Source organism: Lemur catta, chromosome 1 (assembly GCF_020740605.2).
Source record: "Lemur catta isolate mLemCat1 chromosome 1, mLemCat1.pri, whole genome shotgun sequence".
NCBI lineage: Eukaryota > Metazoa > Chordata > Mammalia > Primates > Lemuridae > Lemur > Lemur catta.
Genome location: NC_059128.1, coordinates 243,868,658 through 243,889,159, shown reverse-complemented (window position 1 = coordinate 243,889,159; position 20,502 = coordinate 243,868,658). Strand labels below are relative to the sequence as shown.

At 32.2% G+C, this 20,502-nt stretch overlaps 1 protein-coding gene across 2 annotated transcripts in view; it reads left to right on the top strand.

Moving 5' to 3' along the window:
• The window catches only part of ARL6 (ADP ribosylation factor like GTPase 6), a 29,224-nt gene extending 9,000 nt beyond the window's left edge, over positions 1–20,224 (top strand). For both annotated transcript variants that reach the window (XM_045557595.1, XM_045557603.1), the window contains exons 3-8: positions 2,105–2,166; positions 2,557–2,625; positions 7,575–7,669; positions 10,420–10,549; positions 14,124–14,179; positions 19,722–20,224. In XM_045557595.1, the coding sequence (XP_045413551.1) occupies positions 2,105–2,166; positions 2,557–2,625; positions 7,575–7,669; positions 10,420–10,549; positions 14,124–14,179; positions 19,722–19,747 (438 nt within the window). In that variant the 3' untranslated portion in view covers positions 19,748–20,224. The remainder of the gene's footprint in view (positions 1–2,104; positions 2,167–2,556; positions 2,626–7,574; positions 7,670–10,419; positions 10,550–14,123; positions 14,180–19,721) is intronic.
• Positions 20,225–20,502: the final 278 nt, after the last annotated feature.

Below are 20,502 nucleotides of genomic sequence, written 5' to 3'. Positions count from 1 at the left end.
TGCATGAAATTTCTTTTTCTATCCCTTTGTTTTTCAATCTACAGTCAGAGGAGAAAAAGAAAAAATGTGAAGAAAAAGTTTATGAATTTTATCCCTGCAAATAAAATATTAATGTAAGGTGGAGCTTCTCTGGAAATAAAAACAGTTTGTGAAGAAGCTAGGTGATTGTGGGAAGGCTAGGCAAATGTTCTAATTACAGTTCAGTGAAGAGATCTGAGATTTTTTAAACTTTTAACTTCCTCACTGTTTTGTTATTTGTATGTTTTTTCTCATAATAATAACTAATGATTTTATCATGATTGATATATTAAAAATCCTTGAAATCAAAATGGTGGGCTTTGGGAGAATAACAAAAAATAAGAAACTCTATTCCAAAGGTTGTGTAATGAAGGAACCCCAAGGCGTGAGGGAGGAATCTTAGTATCAGGAAATAAATTTTTCCTAACGTAAACAAAAGAAAGATATTTTTGGAAAAATACTGGGACAGCTCATAGGATGGATGGAAGGAAAAGCTGAATAAGCAAACCTCAGAAAGGCAAAACCAGGGCAGTTCAGAGGGGACAGTGGCTTTTCACTAGCACGTTACTACTCGAAGTGACTAAGCCTCAATGAGTCTTCAGCTTCTGTCTTCCCATTTGAATTTAAATTTTCCAGAAGTAGACTATCAGAGTGAACATAATTATGTGAGGGAAAAATTTCCCCTCTGCTACTCCTGTTTTCACATAAAAGCAACAAGATGCATTGAAGGGAAAGTTTTTTTTTTAAGTTGTACTTGTGGCAGTATGGAAAAAAACTGGGGATGAGACTGAAATCAGTGATTATAATTGTTATAATGCCAGACATTTGTGGAATATTTACTGTGTTGAGTATTTTGCATCCATTAAGTCATTTAATTCTCCTAGTAACTTTATGAGTTAAGGATAATAATAATATATTTCACGTTTGAGAAAGCCAGTTTTAGAAAAGTAACCTATCCAAGGTATCATAGCCAATTAGGAGCAATTAGGAGGCTGTTGTGGTTATTCAAAACAAGAAATAATAAGGGTCTGACCAAGTTAGTGAGATAAGACAATAAAGCTTAGCAAATTATATATGGAATGTAAAAAAGGAGGAGTCAAGAATACCTTTGAAGCATCTGTATCAGAAAGTGGATGGATTTTTATTTAAACAGAGGAACATGTTTGATGATGGCAGTGCCAGGAGGCATTTGATGAGTCAAGTTGTCAGTATAACCCATTTTAATTGCCTATGGGACTTTTCAAAAGGTCTTCTGCTGTACTCCAACCCCCTCTTTCAGTCTCTTCCTTACACAGAATTGCCTATCCTGGCTTTCAAGCGCCTACCTCTCTTACCTCAACATACCATTCTTTCACTTACTCAATACACTGTAGACATTCAGGCTTTCTACTTTTCCTGAGTGACAAGTTCCTTCCTGCCTTAGGATCATTGCACTAACTGATTCCTCTGACTGGAAGATTCTTTACCAAGAACTTGTCATACCTTTTCCCCTTCCTGTCATTCATTCTGGGGTCAGATGTCACCTTCTCAGAAAAGCCTTTCCTGAGCACCCTCTTCCATGCCATCCTTCCCACCACTTCCTGCCCTGCTGCCTCCCACCCCTAATTACCTTAATTTGCATTTATCACTGTCCAAAATTGTGTTCATTTTTTACTTAGTTTTTTATTTTCTTTACTTCCTCTAGATTATAAAATCCACAAGAGCAGGGGCCATCTAGACATGAGGGCAGTCTTGAACATACATAAACTGAATAAGTATGTGTTGAAAGATTAGAAAGTCCTGCATGTGAACTAGAGGTGACTTATTGAACCACTTAAAACATGTTAAGTCCTTGGTAACTTGCAGCAAGCCACAAAATGTTAATGAAGACATACACTTTATACAGATTCATAATTAGTAAACCTTATATCTCTGTAAGGAATTTATACACAGTGATCCTATTGAAAAAATGATAATTTTGTTTAATCCTATCATGTCCTTAGTGGCAGATTTTAGAAATGGAAAATCCAAACACTTTTTATTTAACTTGAGGAAAAATTCAACTCTGATAATTGCAAAGTTCTAAACTTTGTCTTTTTTCTTAAAGGCTCAATCTCAAGATATAGTTCCAACAATAGGATTCAGCATAGAGAAATTCAAATCATCCAGGTAATTTACTTTATCCCTGTAACTAAGAAGTTGTGGGTGAAAAATAACAATATTAGATCTACTTGATCGTTCCTCCTACTCTTAGAAAAAGTAAATTGTTGTTTCAGAAGCCTGTAGGTATTAACATTTGTACTACTACTTCTGGTTTATTTTTCAGAATTCTGAGTTTAGGCAAACTCTGATCATTTCATTAGCAAAGAAAACATCTTTTTAGTTATTTATTTAAAATCATATTTATATGAAAAAATTCATTTTATGGACCTTTTTTACTTAAAAATTGGCCCACATTGAATATTATATATCAAGGGTGATTACCGAGAACAATTTAAAAGTTTAAGTAAAAGTTAACTTATAATGTAGTCATGCTTTGCACTTTTTTTTTTTTTGTAGTTTATCTTTTACAGTGTTTGACATGTCAGGTCAAGGAAGATACAGAAATCTCTGGGAACATTATTATAAGTAAGTACGTTTGTGAATGTTGCTTAACTAGATGGTTATATTTTATTAACAGTAATGATTAGAGATTCAAATGATATAGCTGAGTTGTATATGTTTATTTTTTATATAATTTATGTGCATTTTCGAAGTAAAAAAATATAAATCATACTTCACATGTTTCTCAAATGCTTCAGGTAGGTCTTTCATGACCTTAGGCTTTTGTATGTAGTGTTCTTTCTGTTTTTAATGCCCTGTTCTATCTTATTTGTCTTCAGTCTGAGCTTAACATATTCATGCTTTAATAACCAATTCAAAAGTTACCTCTTCTGAAGTTTCACCATTTTGTCAAGTTATTCTGTCCCCAGTGTTGACACAGTACTTTGTCCATTTGCATCTCTGTAATCATATTTATGTCTTGAAATCATGTACCATAACTCTTTCCTCTTTAATGGTGAATTCCTCAAGGGAAGGGATTATTTCTTATTCAGATTATTTCTAATATGATGATTAACATATAGGTTAGTAAATATTGACTAAAATTGAGTTAAAAATAACAATATTCTCTAACAATTGATCCTTTTGTTCTATGAGCAATTTTAAACAAGATATTTTTCAGCAAATGCAAATCAAGTGTTCACTATGGGTTCTGCATTCTCGGGTTCAACCAATTGTAGATCAGAAATATTTGGAAAAAAAAGAAATTCCACTAAATTTCAAAAAGCAAAACCTGAATTTGTCATGCACCAAGTACTATGTTGAATCCATGAGATTGAAATGATGTATAGGCATTATATTAGGTATTATAAGTAATCTAGGGATGATTTAGGTATATGGAAGGCTATGCATAGGTTAGATGTAAATACTAAACCATTTTATATAAAGGACTTGAGCATCTGCAGATTTTGATATTCTAGGAGCGTCCTGGAATCAATCTCCCACTGATACTGACGGACAACTGTACTTCAGATTAACAGCTGCCAAGTTACTGGGACCCAAATGTATTATTATACCTTCTCAAGATTTGCATTAGTACTAAAATGAATTCGTTAACTTCCAGTATTGCTAGGACTCCTTCATTTAGGAGCAATGTAACTCACCTTCAGAGTCTGAAACTTAAAAACAGTATCTCTTGACTAAACTCCCTTTGTCATTATGAATTTCCTGTCTTGAAATCGTATGTGAGGATTGCCTGATTAGATTTAGATTTTGGTTGATTAATTCTTCCTGCTAATGTGAGAACAAATGAGATATGAACCAATGGAGATTTATTCAAGATATTCTTTTTAGTGAGTAAGTTAATAAATTGAAGGCCTATTTAAATCATATAGATCCAGAGTACTTCTGAGGTTGAGAGAAATGAGAGTACTTCAGATATGCTTGGAAAAAGAAAAGTGGCAAGTTTGTGGTATTCTATGTTAAATTATCTGGGGAAAAGTGGGATTTTTTTTTTCTATTTTAGTTTTCAGTACAGGATTTTTAAATTCTTCCTCTAATTAATTGATAAATAATTTCCTTTTTAAAAATATATTTACTTTAGCTATATTTAAAAAATATATTTATTTTAATTACGAAGAACAAAAATACCTAAAAAATGGTACTTCAAAAACGGAAACTTTTTATTCCTGATTTTAGCTCCTTTTTCTTCAGAATCTTTTAGGAAAAAAAATCTATGAATTTTGAAATATTGTGATTAAATTGTAGATTGAGTCAAATGTTTATGGCAGCACAATTCACAATTGCAAAGATGTGGAAACAACCCAAGTGCCTATCAATACATGAGTGGATTAGTAAAATGTGTGTGTGTGTGTGTGTGTGTGTGTGTGTGTGTGTGTGTGTGTGTATGGAATACTACTCAGCCATGAAAAAATGGTGAACTAATACCTTTTGTATTAACCTGTTTGGAAGTGGAGACCATTCTTCTAAGCAAAGTATCACAAGAATGGGAAAACAAATACCACATGTACTTACCATTAAATTGGAACTTATCAACCAACCTTATGTGCACATATGGAAATAACATTCATCAGAAATCAAGCAGGAGGGAGAGGGGAGGAGGGATGGGTAAATTCACACCTAATGGGTACAATGCACACTCTCTGTGGGAGATGGGCACACTTATAATTTTGACTCAAATGGTACAAAAGCAATTTATGTAACCAAAACATTTGTACCCCTGTAATATTCTGAAATAAAATAAAAATAAATTAATTTAAAAAAATGTGGATTGATGACAAAGGTGATTACTACTGAGAAGTCTACAATAATTTAAATTTATTTCTTCTATCTCTATATTTTTCTAATTATGAAAAAACAAATACATTTTAATCTATTAAACAGAAACAAGGTTAAAAGATTATTAAAGTCTACTGTTGTCAAAGTGAGCCACTCCTTTGAGTCAGAATGTAATGTCTTCTTCAAAGTAATTTATAAATATCTGTTAAAATGAAAAATGTTCATACTCTCCAGCAAACATTTTTACTTTCAGAAAAGTATCCTAAAGCTAGGACTAGTGGGCAAAGGTATACGTAGAAAGATGTGTGTGTTAGCGTTGCTTATAATTATATTTTTTCACATCAGTTATGTAAAGAAAAATATTATTCTTAATATGAATATGTACTTAGTATATAGTGTTAGTGGATTATCCACCAAACCATTAATAGCGTTTGTTTTGGGAACAGCAAGATTACAATGGAAGTTTACTTTTTAATTTATATGATTCTATCATGTTAAATATCGTATATTTTTTTACATTTTATTCTTATAATATAGGAAAGTAATAAAGTATAAAATATAAGGGGTGTACATTTTTTTTAATTTAGAAAATATGGAAAAGAATATTTAAAAATTCACATAAAAGTACTTGTAAATTCATCATTAATCTTTTTGGTATGTTCTTTTTTAAAATAAATAATTACATATTAAAGAGAAAGCAATCATCTAAATTATGTATACCATGTGTAATTTTGTATCCTGCTTTTTTATGGATGAATCAGAAAAAACATACAATGAATATAACTCTAACGGCTGCCCAGTATTTTTTCATATAGCCATGCCAAAACTTATTTAATTGTTTCTCTACTTTTGCTTTCTTCAATTTTGGAAGATTATAAACAGTCCTTCAATTAACATCTTGTTTTATAAATCTTAGCCACAGTTCACAATTCCTTACAATGATTTCCAGAAACAAAATCACTGGCTCAAAGTGATTTTTAAAGCTCTTGCTAGATATTTCTGATTGTCCCAGTTTCTATATCCACTAATAATAATCTAATAATAATGTGACCATGATAATCTATTTGCATTGTCATTTTTTAAATGATAGCAAGTGGTATATAAAAAGTTTTATTTTTATATTCATTTGATTTATTTGATTACTAGTGACATTCAACTTAAAATTTTAATGTATGACTGAAATAAGTGATTCACAAAAAATATATAGATGTCCAATTAATATATTAAAAGATATTAAACCTCACTAGCAATTAATGAACTACAAAGCAAGATAATATGCTCTTAGAATGGCAAAGATTGAAAAGAATTATAATAGCCATTGCTGGCAAGGGAGGGGGAAAAATACTGATAGTCATATAAATTCATACAGCATTGCTGGAGGTCAGTTTGGCAATGTTTATCTAAAACTTTATGTATGTAGTTGTAGAAATTTTACTCCAAAGAAAAAAATCTTAAAGCATCAAGGAATTTTAGAATAAATGTACATAGGAGGATATTTATTCCAAAGTTTTTTACAATAATGAGAATTGGAAGTAATCTAATAGTCCAACAACAGAGGTTTGACACAAGTTTCGATGATACATTCATGCAATGGAATTTTTTATAACCATTAAAAGAAAGGTGCGGAGAAATCAGTGATTTTTGAAGTGCTAATATGATCCATTAAATCCTTAAGTGAATCCTTAAATCAGTTCTCTGGCTATCAGCTTAAAAAAAACCAAATAAGGCCGGGCGCCCTCCAGGAGGCCGAGGCGGGTGGATCGCTCGAGGTTAGGAGTTCGAGACCAGCCTGAGCGGGAACCCCCCCCCCCCCCCCCCCCCCCCCCCCGTCTCTACTAAAAATAGAAAGAAATTATCTGGCCAACTAAAAATATACATAGAAAAAATTAGCTGGGCATGGTGGCGCATGCCTGTAGTCCCAGCTACTCGCTACTCGGGAGGCTGAGGCAGTAGGATCGCTTAAGCCCAGGAGTTTGAGGTTGCTGTGAGCTAGGCTGACGCCACCGCACTCACTCTAGCCCAGGCAACAAAGTGAGACTCTGTCTCAAAAAAAAAAAAACAAATAGAATAAAATAAAAGCTATTTTTAAATACTGTTTCAGAAAGGCTTTTATTTCACATATATTTATGTATACTTGTGTATCTAGTGCATCTAAATGTAAAATGTCTTTCTCACTATGGTTTATGGTAAAAAATATTTGAGAAGCACTCTAGAGGTCTAAATGTAGACCTCTAGAGTTTCTTGTAAAAGTAATTTAAACAATACTGTAAAAATAAATCAAGAAAATTTACGTATATATCACAAAGGTAAGGTATAAAACAGCAGGATTCCATTTTAAATACAGATGTAGATATTCATATGTAAAAGACACAGAAAAGTATCAATTGATTTATACAAAAATATTAATACTGACTATATCTGTGTAGTAGGATTATAGTTTTTTAAGTCATTTTCTCATCTTTTAATTTTTAAACAAAAACTTAATATATGAAATAGCATTAAATTTACCATATTACGCAAATGAAATGTTATACATGAAATAAATTAGTTATCCATGAAATACAACTAATGGTTAATATAGCAATCATATAAACTATAATAATAAAAAATCAAAATCTCTTTGATAAATGGACATAGAATATGAAGAGATAACACATAGGTTAGGAAATGCAAATGGATAATAAACAGAAAAATTTATAAGTGTAGCTTTAATTTTTCGCTTTCTTTATATTATACAGAGAAGGACAAGCCATTATTTTTGTCATTGATAGTAGTGATAGATTGAGAATGGTTGTGGCCAAAGAAGAACTTGATACTCTTCTGAATCATCCAGGTATGTGTGTGTGTCTTTCAGTCTATGTTATCTGTGCTTTGGGGTCCTTATATGTGTGATATTTTTTCTTTGGTATCAGCAAAGAGTACTTGTTACATTATATAAACATCTTTTATTTAAAATTTTGAATTTCAAAACATTAGTTATATAGAATTTATAATATATTTACCTACATCATATTTTTAAAATTTTAAAGCTTTTTGCAGTGTTCTTGAGGTCTCTAACCTTTATTTTCTCAAAAATAAGTATGCCCCTTTTTTTCTGATTACAGAAATATGTGACAATAACAAAAAAAAATCAGATGGAAAAAGAATAAAGAAAATTAAAATCTCTATTTCAACAACCATTAAAATTATTTTGGTTTCTGTATTTTCACGCATTCTTCTGTGTGTATCATTATGTGTGTATGTGTGCGTGTCTGTCTGTCTTCCAAGATACAAGTATTTTGGTATTTTTTCTTTGGTAGTTTTTTAACATACCATACCATACACAAATGCATGCACACATATGCACAACCCCCCAAAATATCTATAGGGCTGAGGGCTTTGTGGACTGTCATTGTTATTTACCAAAATGGGATTATATTCTTTACACTCTTTTGCATCTTCCTATTCTCAATTAGCACTTCATGATGGAAATATTTCCAAGACAAGTTGTATACAATTATATAATTGTTCTTTTTAATGATGCCTAATGTGGTGTACTATGAGCATACCACAGTTTATTCAGTCATATACCTTTTCATGGATATTCTTCCCCTGCCCCTTCCCCCACCACTATAGACAATGCTCTAGTAAGTATTGTGGAACTTTGCATTTCTAGCCTTACTCAAGTCAAAAAGATTAAGTAGTGTTTGTTCTAGGACTTTTTAAAAAAGAATAGTGGTTTAAAAGGATTGTGAGTTTGTTAGAAATGGAATGAAAATAGTGTGGAGCATTCTAACAGTTCTTACACTTAACCACAGTATGTTTTGTATTTTTATTGGATAACCCCAAGCTATTCAAATTTTTGGAAAAAAAACTTACCCAGCCTATACTTTTTATGTGACTTTTTCACTTTAAAACTTAATCAGTTTTGTATCTGAGTTGATAATGCATTTTTGATTATGCATTCCCTTTGTGTTAATCATTCCACTTTTTCCCCAAAAATTGTTGGAATGTTGACTAATAAAATGAAATAGTTCCTATAAAATCTGTTTCAAAAACAATGGGAACATTTGCTTCTTCAACTGAAGCCTTGTCTGTGTATCTTTATGTATTAATTCTTTTATGTTATGGGATACATTTGCAAGGAAGGAATTTCTGAGCTGAAATATGTATGAACTTTTTAAAAAAAATACAAGGTGATAAAAAGTCTTTGAATAGCAAAATGTACCATATGCAGTCAAAGGCAAATGAAAATATTGCAACACATATCATGGCTATAGGGCTATTTCTGTACTACTTGTGTTCCTACAAATCGATATGAAAATAAAAGCTTAATAGAAAATGGAGAAAAGATATGACAAAATGGGTCAACAAAAAAAGCAAATTTAAACATGTTTTGAATGTATGGAAAGAATATTCTTGGCTTTTCTAAAAAAAAAATCCAAGTACACATATTACGATCACACTTTTACCCATCATATGAAAATATCAAAAAGTTTGATAACACTCTTTTGGCTAGGGGAGTGAAAACACTCATTCTTATACATTGTTGTTGAAATGTAAATTGATGCAGCTTTTAAGGAAAAGCAGTTTGGTAATCACCATCTATCATAACAGTTTACATATCCTTTGACCCAGTAATTCCACTTCTCAAATTTATCGTAAAGATATAGTGGCCCATGTGCAAAATTACCTGTGTACACATGTATTCATTACAGTATTGTTTGTAATTGTAAAGATAGCAAATATATCTCAGTTGGGTACTGTTTAAATTATGGTACATAGTAGTAAAAGAAGGAATATTTCATAACTTAAAATAATGAAGCAGCTACTCTATATGTACTAATATGGGACCATCTCCAAGATAGATAATTAAGTGAAAAAATAAACGTATAATGAGATTGGTCTGCTGCTATTTGTATGAAAATAATGTGTAATAATTATGTTTACAAGTATAAAAAATATTTCTACAAAGATGCCAAGACACTGATGTTATGGGTTGCCTTTTCTACAGAGGGAAATTGGATGGCCTGGGACAAAAGTAGGAGGGAGATTCTTACACTGTATACCATTTTGTGTCTTCTGTGTTTTGAACTATTTCAATGTATTATCTATTCAAAACAATGCAAATTGTTTCCAAAATTGTAACAAGGTAAAAATATCATGTTAAAATATCTAGCTTGTTACTTGTAATACGGTGACTAAAAACTAAAATTAGGGTGCAGTTTCTCTTCTACTTGAAGTTTGCCTCCTTTCTGTTCACATTGAAAAGGAAACAAACAAAATATTTGACCCTTTTGTGTAGGTGCTTCTCTGTGTTGAGCCCCCGACTCCCATCCCACCTTTCTTTGGTTTAAAGTTCTTAAACAGAGGACAGATGGATGATCTTAGGAAGAAGTATTTTTAAAATTTTCTTTTTTCTTTTCTTTTCTTCTTTTTTTTGCTCAAATACATGCCTGACAGTATGTGTCTTTAAATGTTTATGTATGTGTGATATAGAAAGGAGTGATTGGAAAATAATTTCATGGATTTCAGTTTTAAAGATTTGGGGCAAAGTGACTCAAAAAGCTGGAAGTGTGATGATAGTCTTGTTTTCTCTTTTAGATATTAAACATCGTCGAATTCCAATCCTATTCTTTGCAAACAAAATGGATCTTAGAGATGCAGTGACATCTGTAAAAGTGTCTCAATTGCTGTGTTTAGAGAACATCAAAGATAAACCATGGCACATTTGGTAAAGTTTTATGTTTACTTTTTATTTTATCTTTTTGAAAAATCTCGAAGCTTCAGGGTTTTTTTCTGACCTCTGGTAGAATATAATAAGCTAAGGATTTTGTTTTATACAGCTGTGGTGTTGCAGATATTCATGAATATATTACTGTTAAAACCTTTTCAAATATTTTTAGAGACAGAAAAATATAAACAACTCTTATAATGGAATAACTTAAAAGCTCACTTACTCGCCCATTATACCTACACTGATTTCGTTATGCACATGGAATCAGCCAAGCACAATTCCACCTCAGGGTGTTGTGTACTTGTGTCCCCTACTTGTCTGAATCATTTTCTAAAATAATTTTCTTGGCTTGCTGTTGTACTTCGGGAGAGTCACTATTACTATGAGACTTCTTTTCTTCTTCTTCTTTTTTTTTCCATTCACTTCAGTAACCCCTACAATAGTGATTGTACCTGGTATATAATAGGTATACAATATTTGTTAAGAAGAATAAATAGAAATGGAAATTTTTATTTTATTTAGACATACTAATAAGGTTGAGCTCTTAAATAAATAGTCTCTGAAATTATTATGCATTGTTTATTTGGAAACCAGTCGCTTACTAATATATTTAACTTCAATATGCCTTTCTCCCAACGTATTCCAACAAGGACAGGCAGAGATTGCATATTATATAGTCTAGCACTACCTTTTTAAGCTCCCTTCTACCCACCTACCCACCTACCTCTCCCTGCTGCAAGAAGTCCTTTCCTTGCCAGAGTTTTCCCCTTTCTAAAAGAAAGTGTATATATGGGGAAAGGTTGGACATAGAAGCAGAAAAATCCACTGCCTCTAGAAGGGAAACTGGAATATGAAGCAAGGAGGTAATGACACTCAGAAAAGAACTTTAAGAGCTAGTTTTGGTGCAGAAACAGTAATAGCATATAGCTTGAGAAAGTCCTTGAAATTCTGTAGTACTCAAGGTTTCCAACACCTCTCCCCAGGAGCAAAACACTGCATATCTCAAGAAGTAAAACCTTCCTTATTTTGCTATCAGAGGAAAAGTAAGTGTTTAAGAAATGATTCTTGAGTTGGAATTTGAGATCCTGTGGTATTTAATGGGTAAGGAAAGGTGGGATTTTGAATAGAGAAACATTTTGAGATAGAAACTTTGTATTTCTCTAAGTCATACCTCAACTGATTACCTCTAAAGTAGAATAATTTTTGTATTGTATTAAGTATTGTGACTACTTTGATAGAAAGTGCATGTTCAAAAACAGTCTAATTGTTGAGTCTCTTTCTACTTAAAATAATTAGCAGTTGAATTTTAGAAGATCTATTTATGCCATTGTGACATCTCAATATTTCTCTGTGAAAGAAAAAGTAATGTCCAGGTACTATAAGGATGTGGAATGTTATATTGCCAGTTTCTATATTTTCTGTGTAACTTGTAGAAGAATGCCAAGTATTTCTTTTTAAGTTGTCTATAATTTTGACTTTTCCTTAATTCACACTGGACATCTCTTGTTCAAATTAGAGTTTCATTTGTTAGGTTTGTTATTTTGGGGAATATTTTTTAAAGCGTATATAAAATTGAAAATATATATACCCTTCTTTTCCAGTTTTAGATATAAAGGTCAGTGATATAGAGAGAAAATATTGCCTGTCTCTTGCCTTAGGTACAAGCAAATTTACTAGGCAATAAAAAAAAAAAAGATCATAGAAAAGTATAGTCTGGTAAATTAAAGGAAAATTTTGTGGTTTATGTTTGACTCTTGTACCAAACATAGAGTCAACTCTGATTTTCAGGGTCTGATTGTGTTATTCTTCATGCATGTTTTTTGACTTAGTCTCTGGCATGATATATATGTATTTAATTATTTTCTGTCTTGTGGGGGAGACAGATAATGAGTAAATAAGTGTATAAAATATCAGCTAAGAGGATGAAGAAAAATAAAGTGTGAGAATAAGAGTTGTTCTGTCTCTAAGACCTAATTGAAGTTAGGGAACAATTCATGTGAAGCTTTGAAGGAATAGCTTCCCAGATAGACCAGCAAGAAAAAGGCTCTTGGATGAGAATGTATCTGGTATGTTCCAGGAACAGCAAGAAGTCCAGGCTGGCTGGAGCAGAGCCATCTAGGAGAAAATTGTAGGAGATAAGGCCACTGAGAAATAACCAGGGACTATTTCACAGAAGACCTTGTAGAACAAAGTGAAGACTTAGACTTTTATTCTTATGATTTATTTGAGAGGAAAGGTAAAATGCAAACATTTGGGACTTGTTAGGAGAAGATGCAGGGTTTTTAGTAGGGTAGTGATACCTCCGCCAGAAGGGAAGGATTTCTTTATTGTATTACTTGTTTGGAACTTTAGGTATGTGTAATGCCTTAACCTTTCTTGACTTAAGTATATCAGTTACTGATGTGTTTTGCTATTACTATGGATAATCAATAGTTTCCTTTGAATAATTGTGTATCACATGCTGTTTGTTTCTGTCTTCCTATTTTAAAATAATTCCATGATATGCCATATTCTTAGTCTAATAAGTAATTTTTTAGAAGTGATTTCTCTTTTGATTAGTTTCACATTTTAAAGTCATGGTTCACCACACTAAAGGAAGCCTAATTATTCAGAAAATCTAATTTTTTATAGTTATATATATATCACTGTTATACAGTCATTATATTTTGAAAAGAAATGACTGGATCAGTAACATGTTATGAGAAACTATCAGTCTGCATTTTTGAAAAAGATTATTTGATGCTCTAAAAGTCCTCTGCCTTTTATTATTTTAATTTTTATACTTTAGTATGATTATATACAAATTGTCACCATAAGGCTTTAAGTGTACTCTCTTAAGAATGGAAAGACAATGGAAGAAATCCCATTTTAGGTGTTTTATATATAGACCTCAAATATTTAATTTTCACAATAACTGTATTAGGTCAATGGTAGTATTTCCTCATTTCACAGGTGCTAAAACTGAAGACAGAAGAAGATCCCTGCAGCTAGTAAATATAAAACAATGATTGAAATCTACTGGGTTTTTGTTTTATTTTCCCATCTTACCAAAGCTATAATTATGGGCTTATACCCTTTAGATATCAAATTCCATTTTAAATAAAGTGACTCTATCCTATGGCTATATGCTATAAACTAAGTTAAACATTTCTTGTTTTTTTTTTTTTTTTAAGTCAAGCATTTCTAATAAATAAATGCTATTATTGAACCATTGGGGCTGGGTAAAGTAGAATAGTGGACTCTATAAAACTTTTCCACCACTGTTTTGTTAATGTCAGTCTATTTATAACTATTTGTAGAATAATAACTTTTTAATGATATACTTTTCAAAATATCTATAAAAATTATAAATAATTTCCTATCTTGCTTCTGAGCACTCACAGACTTTCATTTTCTATTTATATTATTTTTTTTATTTTCTGTTTATATTAAATATCAATGCTTAACTAGTTTTGCTCAGATATGTGTTACTATAATATATTAATTTTCCATATAGGAAAATTATAATCCTTTATTCTTACAGTTTTATGCTATAATGAAATGGATATATTTCTTATGGATTTTATTGCAGTGCTAGTGATGCCATAAAAGGAGAAGGATTGCAAGAAGGTGTAGACTGGCTTCAAGGTACATCACAAAATATTACGTATCTTCAGCCTTTGTTTCCTTTCCATTCATATGTTTATCTCTTTTTTTAATTTTATTTTTATTATATCATTGCCTTTTTCCTCTTGTTTCCATTTATTTCTGCTGTCAGAAAAAACAATACAGTAAGTATTCAATACCTTGCTCCATTTACTTCTACCACATTTTTTTCTAATGGATTTACTTATATAAAGTGTTTGTATCTTTATAGTCAGTATATATAACAAATCTAGAAAAAATTTTAATTTATGGCAACAAATTTCTGTCAGATCTAGCAGTAGAAGCACATTTAAATTTTGGGACAAATGTCAGACCTTACTGTCAATAGCTAAAATATGAATTACATGTATCTTTTAAGAATCATGCTGTACTCCATATGTAACTCCATTTATACATAGCATGTATACACAACTTTTAACACTTACAGTTAGTATTATAAATACTATTTTATTGATGTTTTGTATATTTTCAGTTCTTGTGTTATTCATCAAAATAGTTATCATAGGTTGGTACAGGCTTACTATATCAGGGAATAAATTAAGATATATCTTTTTCCCTAAGGTTACATTGTCTACTGGCCATAGGAATAGCATAAAGCACACAGAGCAATAGACAGATGGATGTGAATGAAACCAAGTTCTGTAGGTCTTTATTGCAGGATTCTGATGGCTAGGTCAAAAATTTCCAATTGTGAGCATAACAACTGAACATCATCCTATTGGGAATCTCTCTGCCCTGAGCAAGGGTGACTAATAAGATATTATAAATGCTAGTTGTAATCTTGTGGTTATAAATTCTTCTACGCTAACCTTTTGATGCCAGTTATGTGTGAATTTTTTTCCTCTTCTGAATATTGGAAACAACAGCAGGGATGTAGCACAATCAGGGTGAATCTAAGAGAAGCCTGCTTGCCCCTGCATAAAAAGGCATAATATTTCTTTGTTTTAAAGTACTAAATACACATTTCATAAATAGTTGTATTATTAGTAAAATATTGTGTTTTAGTTAACTGCAGACACTACTGTATTTCACTCTTTTTTTTATTTATGTAGTTGTCATGACATTTACTACTAATCTGCAAGGAACATTCTAATTGTCTTTTACAATTAAGTAAAACTTAATTGAGAACCTCTAGTACTTTTCAGAGGAACTAGTGGGATTTTTCTGTGAACCCACTGACTGAGTTTCTTAGACTGTGGTAGAGAAGTGGTAAAGGTTATGGCATGGATTCCCACCAGAAGCAGATTATAGAGAAGATACCAGAAGCATATTTTCAGCCTGGAATTCTTTTACAAAGTGCTTACCCTTGATCACAGTGAAGATATAGCATGGACAGAAACCCTACTATCACTCATGATAAAGTAATTCAAAGCACAGTACTTACTGAAAATAGGTTGATAGACTTAGGTGTTTTAAACTGTAGCTCTCACATCCCTTCCCCCCACCCTGCACCCCAGTTTTATTTTGTCTGTAGCAGTCAGACCACTAGGTGTCAGTAACGATCCAACATCAGAGTACTAATTGCTAACTCTGGTCTTGCTACCTAATTTTTTGTTTCTTCGACTTTTCTGATCCATTATCCGTCTTACCTCCCAAGTCTTTGTAAAGAAGGCACATTGTTGGAAATAATTTTGTGTCCTTGTGTTGTCATATTACTTTATGTACCCTTTACAACAGTCCTCTGGAAGGTAAGTAGTATTGTACATAGAACAGTATGTACATAGAACAATCCCTATTGTACATAGAAATCATGGACTAGTAGTAAAAAGCCCAGCACATTTATTTCACTACTTATTAATTAACCTCTCTACCTATTAGCTAATATATCTTATTATCTTGTGAAGATAATTTTTTTATCTGTAAAATTAGAAGACAAAATGTCATAAATTGTTTTACAGATTAAATTAGATACTGTGTGAGTTAAAGTACCTAGCATAAGAAAACACTCAATAAATGTTTTTACCCTCTTACCTAACAACCTTATTTAATAGAGGAGGAATCTAAATACATAGATCAAAAAATCTATCAGTTTGCTTTCAAATAGAGGATGCTTTATTCATATTTCCAATGTAATAATTTACATTTTCATGTTTCCACCTGTCTCTCAATTTGCAAAGAGATAAAAACCTATTTTGCAAAATAAGTAGCAATAAATATAGGAGACTAGTTTGTGTTAGCCAAAGGCATTTATGTGAATCTGTGAAAGAGGTTCTGAACTTACAGCTCTTCATTTTGCTTCCAGAATTCTGAAATTTCCTAGCATGATAAACAAGAAGGCCTTTGGTTCATTTTGTGCCAAATTAATCTTATTATTTTAAGTTTAAGGTTGGAAACTTTTTGTTGAAATAAAAATGACACATTTAATGAGATAATTCTCTTTTCTTTTGGAAAGAGACTCAATAATTACATCTATATAATAATTACAACTCAAAAACAAGAACCTTTGAGTAAACTATTAAGTATTTTTTAAAGCCACCAAACAATATATGGAAACTATTGCAGAACTATAAATTTTCTAGCTCTGAAACTTTCAAATGAGGTATTTTTTAAAAGAAATCTTCCCAAATAACTAATGAAACTTATTCATTTTATCACTCTAATCTGCACAGAAAAGGTTAATAATGCTTCCAGATGTTGATGTTAGACTTTTATAAACTATGTGCATGAGTATTCCAATGAAAGATACACGATTGAGCATACACACTTAATTTCATCCCCTCCCCAGCTCTCACTAACAATAAAGGAACTTTTTAAAAAGACATTAACCTACATGAGGAAAAAGAATGGAAATGGTGAAAATGGCAACCAAATTTTGAAAGCTGGATATCCAGTGAATATTAAATGACTTAACAGACCTGAGAAAGCTGAGTTCTCAGCAGGGGAAAGCTGGAAAGCAGCCTAATTTACATTGCAGATCCTTGGAAAGGCTCAGAATTCGTGGACATTAAAAATAAGGATGGGCCGGGGCCAGTGGCTCACGCCTGTAATCCTAACCCTCTGTGAGGCTGAGGCGGGTGGATCGCTCAAGGTCAGGAGTTCGAGACCAGCCTGAGCGAGACCCCATCTCTACTAAAAAAATAGAAATAAATTATCTGGACAACTAAAAATACATATATAGAAAAAATTAGCCGGGCATGGTGGCACATGCCTGTAGTCCCAGCTACTCGGGAGGCTGAGGCAGTAGGATCGCTGAAGCCCAGGAGTTTGAGGTTGCTGTGAGCTAGGCTGATGCCATGGCACTCACTCTAGCCCAGGCAACAAAGTGAGACTCTGTCTCAAAAAAATAAAAAAATAAGGATGAAGGTATAGCTGAAGAGAGAAGAACATAGTTGAACATCCTTCCCCCAAAAGAAGATTTCAGGTTGGTTCTTTGCAACGAGTCAAAGAGAATGTCCCTGGACTGGAAAACCTTAGGTACACACCCTCTTTTGCCTTCTCTTATGTCTCCCAGAAATGCTGGCAGTAGGCAAGAAATAGGAAGAGTCATCTTTTAGGAATCAGACTAGCCTAAGAAAAAATAAAACTAAAGGTATTAATCTCAGAGATTCCCAAGGAAATGGCTTAGCCAGACACACTAGAATGAAGACCACATTTGACAAGCTTCCTACAGATTTCCAAATTCCAATCAGCTTTTTAGTGTTCACTCATGTGAGCAGATGGAAAAGGATCACCAGGCATTTGAGAATGAAAACATTATGAAAAATATGGGAATGCAAACAATCAAACAAGAAAAGCGACTCAGAAGAAGTAGAATTTATGTAGGGACATTTCATAAAACTATTAGTATCCTGAAAGAGATAAGAGAAGATATTTCTTGAATAAGACCAGGGTACAACTTGAAACAAAAACAAAAAAGTTAGTTTTTGGAAAATAAGAATAGAATAGTAGAATTGAAAAATTCAATAAAAAAGAAGATAAAATAAAGACAGTCTTCCAGAAAGTAGAGCAAAAAGACAAAGAATAAACATTGGAAAGAAAAGAAAGTGAGAGGCTATGTTCAGGAGGCCCAATATCCAAACAATAAGAAATTCAGAAAGAGAGAACAGAGAAAATAGAGGGTAGCAAATTGTCAAACAGTGTTTTCCAGAACTGAATGATCAGTTTTCAGTTGAAAAGCCTCTCAAGAGCTCAATGAAGTGGATAAAAGTACTCCCACCCCAACATGCGTCATTATTAAAATTCAGCACTACAAACAGGGCATTCTGCAAGCTTCCTGAGAAATGAAAAACTCAAAGAGAAAAAAGTAACAGATTTTATGTAAAGGATGTGGAAACACAGTAACATCAGATTTCTCAACAGCAACAATTTGGAAGCCATAAGATAATTGAGCAATGCCTGAAAAAGCCCAAGAAAGAAATAGTGGAATTATATTCTCAGGCAATATCAGACAGGCATTTGTGACAGTAGAATATAGACATTTTCAACTCTGTTATGTCTCAAAAAATTACTTCTTATGCCTTTTACTAAAGTAGCCACTGAGAAAAGTACACCTTAAAATCAAAGAAATAAAGAAAAGAAAAATAAGGGATCATGAAACAGGAAAACTGACATAAGAGAGTGGGGGAAGGAATCCCCAGGATATTAAAATGGAGATCCTAGACCAATAATGAAAAGAGATGTCCTAAGAAAACAACTGGTCTAAGGTAGAGAGTTTTGTAAGTGTCTAGGGGAGAGTTCTTCAAAAAGATGAAATTGATGGACTTTTTAAATTTGCCTCATTATAATAAAGGTTTAAACTGTGAGAGTAGTATGATTGAATTAGTGTTTAAATATATTTTTAAAAAACTAAACAGATGAGTTGGATGGGGTGGGCTAGACAATTATTAACTCCAGGGGGAACAAAAAGTAGTAGAGGAAAGGAAATGTAACCATCTGTCTCAGCTGTGAATGGCACTTACATAGTTATCATATTGATAATGACTAAAATACTATGTTAGGAGAATAGGCGTATTAGAAGTATTGTGAGGGTTTCATAGGAGCAGTGTGGGAGTGTGAGAGATCTGAAGCCTCATATTACATTGAAGGAACTGATATTTCAAGAAGTATTAATAATAATAAAAGTATATTATTTAGAGATACACAAGTATTCACCTAAAATAGAATTGAAAGTAGTTGCCTCTGCAAGGGGAAGAAGAAGAGATGAAGCAAGGTACTTATATTTTTCATAGGAACCTTGTAGAACTCGTTGACTCTTTAAGTGCATGTACAACTTCAATAAAAATAAAAACTACAATACAAATTGTGCTTTTAAAAAAGCAGGTGTAGCTGGGCATGATGATGCATGCCTATAGTCCCAGCTACTCAGGAGGCTAAACTGGGAGGATCACTTGAGGCCAGGAATTAAAGTCCAGCCTGGGCAACATAGGGAGACCCCATCTCTAAAAAAATAAATAAAAAATAAAAATTTTAAAAAGCAGGTATATGCATAAGCTTCTACTGTGTTGTATAGATTTGTCTTAGATTACTTTAGAAAATAGATTTTACCCTACACAGACGGATAATTTTTGTTTGTTTTTATTATCAGATCAGATCCAGGCTGTGAAGACATGAAAAGATAACATTTGGAAACCCCAGCAATTTTCAATTCAAGGAATGTATCTAAGGCAAATTGAATACTTTACATTTTTTGAAAGATATCTATATATCTAAGAATACTTTGTAATCTTCAGCTTGCATTTTTGGACTCTGACCTTTTTAAGAACCTAGGACTTCAGGTATGCTAATCTGGCATTATTTGAAAACTAAGTCCTCCCACAAAAGGCCTCTCTAGAATTATAAGTAAAGCTCTGCATCTGATTAGAATGTTTAAAAGTCAGAGTTTTAAGCCATCTCAGTATCCCATCGTGATTTATGATATCTTTAATGTGTTTTATTTTTTAAATTGTCTTTTTTAAAGTTTAGTTTATGGTATGACTTTGCAGTATGTATTGTGCTTGTGAAAAAGAACTTTGAATATTTATAAGGGACCATGGGTAATTAATATATATTAAATTTTTACTATGTGTCACCATCAATAAAACATAAAATGTAATGTACTAACTAGTGTGCTTCTCTTTATGCTGAAAAAAATAATGCTGTGTTAATATCTATTTGGTGTTTTACTGTCAAACATTTGTAAATGATTTTAGGTCATTAACTTGGTTTATTTATTTATTTGAATTATTGGATTTATTTATTCAATGTATGTTGAACATCTCTACATCTACTAGTCAGGCATAGTCCTGGGCAATGGTGATTCTACTATCTTATTTTATAGATTAGGAAACTGAGGCCTTAAAATTTTAGGTTATATAATTTGCCAGAGG